This window comes from Hemibagrus wyckioides, linkage group LG11 (genome assembly GCF_019097595.1).
Source record: "Hemibagrus wyckioides isolate EC202008001 linkage group LG11, SWU_Hwy_1.0, whole genome shotgun sequence".
In the NCBI taxonomy this organism is placed as follows: Eukaryota; Metazoa; Chordata; class Actinopteri; order Siluriformes; family Bagridae; genus Hemibagrus; species Hemibagrus wyckioides.
Window position 1 is genome coordinate 34,534,067 of NC_080720.1, and position 7,479 is coordinate 34,541,545.

Genomic DNA, 7,479 nt, shown 5'->3' on the forward strand with positions numbered 1-7,479 from the left:
TTCTCACAGCAAAAATTGCATCTGTTGTGCTCTTTCTGGGCATGAAGCCATACTGCTGCTCGCAAATTTCCACTACCTTCCTTAACCTAGCTTCCACTACTCTTTCCCAGAGCTTCATTGTATGGCTCATCAACTTTATCCCCCTATAGTTGCTGCAACTCTGCACATCACCCTTATTCTTAAAGATCGGCACTAATACACTTCTCCATTCCTCAGGCATCTTCTCACTCTCTAAAACCCTGTTAAACAGACTAGTTAAAAATTCCACTGCCGCCTCTCCTAGACACTTCCAGACCTCCACCGGGATGTCGTCAGGACCAACTGCCTTTCCACTTTTCATCCTCTTCAAAGCCTTCCTGACTTCATCCTTTCTAATCTTATCTACTTCCTGTTCCACAGAGTTCACTCCTTCCACTCTTTCCCCTCTCATTTTCCTCATTCATCAGCTCTTCAAAGTACTCCTTCCATCTCCTCTGTACACTCTCCTCACTTGTGAGCACCTTTCCATCTCTATCCTTAATAACTCTAACTTGCTGCACATCCTTCCCATCTCCATCCCTCTGCCTAGCTAACCTGTACAAGTCCTTCTCTCCTTCTCTAGTGTCTAACCTAGTGTACAACTCATCATACGCCTTCTGCTTGGCCTTAGACACCTCCCTCTTCACTCTGTGCTGTAACTCCTTGTATTCCTGTCTATTCTCTTCAGTCCTGTCCATGTCCCACTTCTTCTTGGCTAACCTCTTCCTCTGAATACTATCCTGAACTTCCTCATTCCACCACCAAGTCTCCTTATCTTCTTTCCTCCTTCCAGATGAAACACCCAGCACCTTTCTTCCTGTCCCCCTGATCACTTCTGCTGTAGTTTCCCAGTCATCTGGCAGCACTACCTGACCACCCAGAGCCTGCCTCAACTTCTGTCTAAATTCCTCACAACATTCCTCCTTTTTCAGCTTCCACCACTTGGTTTTCTTCTCCATCTCTATCTTTGACCTCTTCTTACAGACCATCAAAGTCATCCTACACACCACCATCCTATGCTGTCTGGCTACACTCTCTCCCACTACCACTTTACAGTCACTAATCTCTTTCAGATTGCCTCTTCTTCATAGGATGTAGTCTACCTGTGTGCTCCTACCTCCACTCTTGTAAGTCACTCTATGCTCCTCCCTCTTCTGAAAATAAGTGTTAACCACAGCCATGTCCATCCTCCTAGCAAAATCCACTACCATCTGTCCTTCAAGGTTCCTTTCCTTAACTCCAAACTTGCCCATCACCTCCTCATCACCTGTGTTCCCCTCACCAACATGTCCATTAAAATCTGCTCCTATCACCACTCTCTCCCCCGTGGGAATACTCTCTATCACCTCATCTAATTCACTCCAGAATCTCTCTTTCTCCTCTAACTCACAACCTACCTGTGGGGCATAACCACTAACAACATTCAACATCACCCCTTCATCCTCTAACTTCAGTCTCATCACCCTGTCTGACCCTCTCATCACCTCCAGAACATTCCTCACAAACTCCTCCTTCAGGACCACACCTACCCCATTTCTCTTACTATCCACCCCATAATAAAACAGCTTGAATCCTGCTCCTATACTACGAGCCTTGCTCCCCTTCCCCCTGGTCTCCTGTACACACAGTATATCCACCTTCCTTCTCTCCATCATATCAGCCAGCTCTCTACCTTTCCCTGTCATAGTACCAACATTCAGAGTTCCTATTCTCAGTCCTACACTCTTACCTTTCCTGTTCTCTCTCTGTCTACGCACTCTCCTTCCTCCTCTACTTCTTCCACCAACAGTAGCCCAATTTTCACCAGCGCCCTGTAGGTCAACGGTACCAATGGCGGTCATTGTTAACCCGGGCCTCGACCGAACCGGTATGAAATTCAGAGAGTTTTACGTCGGATACCCTTCCTTTTTATCCAGGCTTGGGACTGGCACAGAAGTCACTGGACTGTGACCTCTATGGCTAGATTAATAATAATAAGAGGAAGAATACATTGAGGAACTTTATGTTCTGAAGATAATAGCAGAATTTTCTGAAGCAGGTCTGTGGTTATTGTGTCTGTGAGGTTTCTGCTTTTTTGATGAATATTTTAAAAGTTTCTTGATTGTTTTCCTTTAATCTAAAATATTTATATTGATTCCTATGATACTCTATCCAGAATACATTGGATCCAATTTCGACAAATACACACACACACACTTTTCACTCTCTCCATTTTTTTTAAACCCAAATACAGAAATCTCACTCTGATAAATTTAGAATTCTGTGATGATGATGATGATGAGTATAAGGGGGTTTGTGTGTGTGTGTGTGTGTTAATGGTGTTATCTGTTGCTGATGCTAAGTGTAATAACGGTGTAATTTCACTAGTTCTCTGCGTCTCTGCATTAACACATCTGAGGTAAATGCTGATGTTCCAGATGTTTGTGTGTCGTTTCCACTTTCCTTCTTTCCTAACCCTGTTCAGAATATGAATAGAATTAGTTACATAACAACTTTTAGCATCTTAATGAGGAATGACCCAGTAATGAATGGATTATGTATTTATTAAACTATGATATCAGGAAATATCAGAAAATACCAAAAACATGGTAACATTATAAAGTACAACATTAAAAACACTGCAAAGAAATGCAACAGACATGAAGTAGATAATGAAATAGATCACCTTCAGAAATGTACAATAATCTGTGCTCTGATTGGCTGAGAGCAGTATGGAACTGACCAGTGAAAGAATGTCATGGATCATAAAGATCAGCTAAAGGAAATGGCAAGTATCCAGTTTAATATCTGATGAAGTTAAAACAAATGCTAGTATTTAATGTGTGGGTTTAATGTTAATGTGGGTTATAGATTTATGGTCTAGTAAGAGTATAACAGTTTCAGATTTCTTTCACTGGAGACGTCACACTGCAGTTCCAGGCTGAATGAATGGTGTAGCCTGGAGATGACCAGCAGGGGGCGCAGTGAAGCTTAAATCCAAGAAGTGGAACATCTGCCATAAACACAACTTGAAGTAATTCTGTCCAAAATTCTGTTCAAGCAATAAACAGATCTTAAGATGGGCTTATTAGATCAGATGTACGAGCTATCAGACTCCTCAGCTGTGTCTGATCAAACTGATAGAGTTTGCATGATATAAGTGAAGGTTACGTTACACTTTACTGTCGTTCAGCATTTTCAATACAGATGAAATTTACAGCTGCTTCGTTCTCTTTCATCGCTGAAACACGGCCACACACACACACACACACACACGTGCATGAAATACACAAACAGATCGTTGTAAAGTGCTGTTAGTTTAAAGATGTTTAAAAGGACAGATTCCACTCAATGTGCTCTAAATGTGTTCATGGATGTAGTACTTCCTGTTTCTGTCTGATTGGCTGGTGAGGCTGTGTCACTGGGACGGTTCTGATCTACGGTCAGTCCATGGAGCTGGAGTGTCTGTGGAGCCACTGAAATTCTGCACTGTTATGGTTTCAGACTCTTCTCAGTGTCAGGGTTAAGAATGATTTGTGATCAGATGTTCAGCTGGAACATCTGGCTGGAGGTCACATGATTGGGATCACATGACCGTACAGCACTGGCAGGTTTTCGTCTTTGCCCCCTCGGACTGGTCCGGGTTCATCGCTTCTGTCTGCGGTCCCGCCTTCATGGCCAATAGCGGCTCCTCCTCCACCGTAGCTCCGTCCAGTGGTATTTCCTGGAACTGCGCTGCGGAGTTTGTGGAGGGCGAAGCAGGATCCGGGGATTTCTGAGCACCATTAGGATTCAGGGCTGAAGCAGGCAGTGCGGCAGAGACAGATGGTGTTTGCACAGCGCCCCCTGGTGTTTCAGCTGATGCAGTTTCCTGTTCAATGACCGCTGCTGGATCTGCATCTAATATCAAATCTGTGTTTAAAGCTGATTTTGTGGCCGAGTCTTTGACCGGTTTTGTTTCAGGGTCAGCGTCTTCACTTGTTTCTTCATCTGATTGTGAGATTTCTTTGGTGTCTTCTTTTGATGAATCAGCATCTGCCTTTATTTCTCTGTTGTTATTTCTGAGACTTTCCTCAAACTCTGTATCTTCACCAGCTTCAGTGCACATTTCTAGATGAATCTGAACATCTGCAACATGCTCTTCTGCTCGTTCTGTCTCTCTTTCTTCCTCTCCTCCTTCCTTTGTTTCGTCCTCTTCTCCTTCCTCTTCTCCTTCCTTTGTTTCTTCCTCTCCTCCTTCCTTTGTTTCTTCCTCTTCTCCTTCCTCTCCTCCTTCCTTTGTTTCTTTCTCTCCTCCTTCCTCTCTTCCTTTCTCTTTTTTTTCCTCTCCTCCTTCCTCTCTTCCTTTCTCTTTTTCTTCCTCTCCTCCTTCCTCTTTTTCTTCCTCTCTTTCTTTCTCTTTTTCTTCCACTTGTTCTTCCTCTCCTTCCTTCTCTGGTTCCTCCTCTCTTACCTCCTCTCCTTTTTCCTCTCGTTGCTTTTCTCTTTCTTCCTTGTCTATGGCTTTTGTGTCCTGGGTCACTTCCTCTCCCTCCTCTGTGACGATCACTCTCTCTGCCCGAATGACCGCACTGACATCATCTTCATCGTCATTACACAAACCCTGCCCAGGCCCCGCCTCTGTATAACCCAGGAATAAAAGTGTCTCCACCCCCTTGCTGATATCATTAACATGCTGAAGAGGTGCACTATGGGATTTCTCGTCTGGTGCAGTGCCGTTGGTGAGAGACGTGTCATGTGAAGGATTTTCCTCTCCGTTTGCTGAACCTCCTGTGGAGCAGAGATCAGACTGATCAGGGGAGCATCCTGAATGTCTCCCTGCTCCTTATACATGGAACTTAAGCTATAATATTCTATACAGTGTACTATGTAGTGAGCAGGGTCTGATTTAGGACATGCAGCAGGAGTGAAGGAGAGCCAGAGGTAGATGAGGTGAGTAAGTGTAGTGCAGAGGTAGTGACTTGTTAATGAGGCAGTAAACCAGTCTTACCAACTTAAGCAGTGAGAAAGGAGAGACTGGAGAAATACAGGCAACAGGTCAGAGAAAATTAACGAGAAAAAAGAGAGAACAGAGAGCAGAGTGTTGAATTCATTCCTCTTTTTTCAATAATAGTTAAGAAGCTTAAACAGCAGTTATAAACTATTTCAAACAATTGATTTTCCGTTTTTTTTATAAATAGAGAGAGAGAGAGAGTCCAGGTGAACAGATGAATCTCACCTGATGGATGTGATGTCACAGCATTCACTCTCTGTGGGGGAAGAGAGAGAGAGAGAGCAACCAACGTCACATAAGTTTGGAATTAAACAGGAATATAACCATAACAGTGAGAAATGAGGAGCTCTTTTATCAGCAGAAGCAGAAACCTTTGTCCCCAAAAGCCATTCTGCTTCTGAACTCCAATCTTTAATGCCTCCCAATCTTTCTGTCCCCCACACACAAACACACACAAGGACTCAGGTATCCAGCTGGGGCTTTCCTCAGTTATTATGCACCTTAAGGTCTCTCTCACTGCACATTCTAGCACCCAACAGGACCAGTTACTTGTTTATTTATTTATTACTCCTCAGTGCAATAACTTGTGACTTGTAAATTATTATACCTGTATATTACTAAGATAACTAGTTGTATATTTTCACCTACATATTATATCATCACTCTTCTCACTGTTTTTCTTTAAATACCCAGTGCAATATTTTGTAAATATCAACATTTTTAAATCACTGAAAATACTTAATTGCTTTTTAATAACGTGTCTGCACTGTATCCCAGCCACATGTTTACATTCACAGTATTTGGGTCATGGAACATCTGTACATCTAACAACAGTGTTTATTAGAGTTTATTCTGTACTTTATAATTTCCTTTATTACTAGTACTGTTCTTGCTTATATATCTTATATATACATTTACAGTGAGGGAAAAATGATTTGATCCCCTGCTGATTTTGTACGTTTGCCCACTGACACAGAAATGATCAGTCTGTAATTTTAATGGTAGGTTTATCTGAACACTGAGAGACAGAATAACAACAAAAACATCCAGAAAAACACATTTCAGAAAAGTTCTACATTGATTTGTATTTTATTGAGTGAAAAAGTATTTGATCCCTTTGCAAAACATGACTTAGTACTTGGTGCCAAACCCTTGTTGGCAATCACAGACGTCAGACATTTCTTGTAGTTGGCCACCAGGTTTGCACACATCTCACATCTCAAGGAATTTGGGCCCACTCCTCTTTGCAGATCGTCTCCAAGTCATTAAGGTTTTGTGGCTGACCCTTCAGCTCCCTCCACAGATTTTCTATGGGATTAAGGTCTGGAGACTGGCTAGGCCACTACAGGACCTTAATGTGCTTCTTTTTGAACCACCTCATTTGTTGCCTTGGCCGTGTGTTTTGGGTCATTGTCAGGCTGGAATATCCATCCACGACCCATTTTCAATGCCCTGGCTGAGGGAAGGAGGTTCTCATCCAAGATTTGATGGTACATGGCCCCGTCCATCGTCCCTTTGATGCGGTGCAGTTGTCCTGTCACCTGGGGATGGTGTACTTGGGGTCATAGGCAGCATTCCTCCTCCTCCAAACACGGCGAGTTGAGCTGATGCCAAAGAGCTGGATTTTGGTCTCATTTGACCACAACACTTTCACCCAGTTCTCCTCTGAATCATTCAGATGTTCACTGGCAAACTTCAGATGGTCCTGTACATGTGCTTTCTTTAGCAGGGGGACGTTGCGGGCGCTACTGGATTTCAGTCTTTCACGGTGTAGTGTGTTACCAATTGTTTTCTTGGTGACTGTGGTCCCAGCTGCCTTGAGATCATTGACAAAATCCTCCAGTGTAATTCTGGGCTGATTCCTCACCGTTCTCATGATCATTGAAACTCCATGAGGTGAGATCTTGCATGGAGCCCCAGACTGTGGAAGATCGACAGTCCTTTTGTGTTTCTTCCATTTGGGAATAATCGCACCAACTGTTGTCACCTTCTCACCAAGCTGCTTGGCGATGGTCTTGTAGCTCATTCCAGCCTTGTGTAGGTCTACAATCTTGTCCCTCACATCCATGGACAGCTCTTTGGTCTTGACCATGATGGAGAGTTTGGAATCTGATTGATTGCTTCCTTCTGTGGACAGGTGTCTTTCATACAGGTAAGGAGCTGAGATTAAGAGCACTCCCCGAGAGTGCTCCTACTGTAATCTCAGCTCCTTACCTGTATAAAAGACACCTGGGAGCCAGAAATCTTTCTGATTGATAGGGGATCAAATACTTATTTCACTCATTAAAATGCAAATCAATGTAGAACTTTTCTGAAATGTGTTTTTCTGGATGTTTTTGTTGTTATTCTGTCTCTCACTGTTCAAATACACCGACCATTAAAATTACAGACTGATCATTTCTTTGTCAGTGGGCAAACGTACAAAATCAGCAGGGGATCAAATCATATATATATATATATAATTGTATTATTATTATTATTATTATTAT

General features: G+C 42.8%; 1 protein-coding gene across 4 annotated transcripts in view; it reads right to left on the minus strand.

Annotated features, from left to right (window-relative positions):
* Positions 1-2,543: 2,543 nt before the first annotated feature.
* palm3 (paralemmin 3) overlaps positions 2,544-7,479 on the minus strand; it is a 34,258-nt gene continuing 29,322 nt past the window's right edge. For all 4 annotated transcript variants that reach the window (XM_058403367.1, XM_058403366.1, XM_058403365.1 and 1 more), the window contains exons 6-7: positions 5,216-5,246; positions 2,544-4,767 (exon numbers count right to left, since the gene is read on the minus strand). In XM_058403367.1, coding sequence (XP_058259350.1) covers positions 3,584-4,767; positions 5,216-5,246 — 1,215 coding nt within the window. In that variant the 3' untranslated portion in view covers positions 2,544-3,583. The remainder of the gene's footprint in view (positions 4,768-5,215; positions 5,247-7,479) is intronic.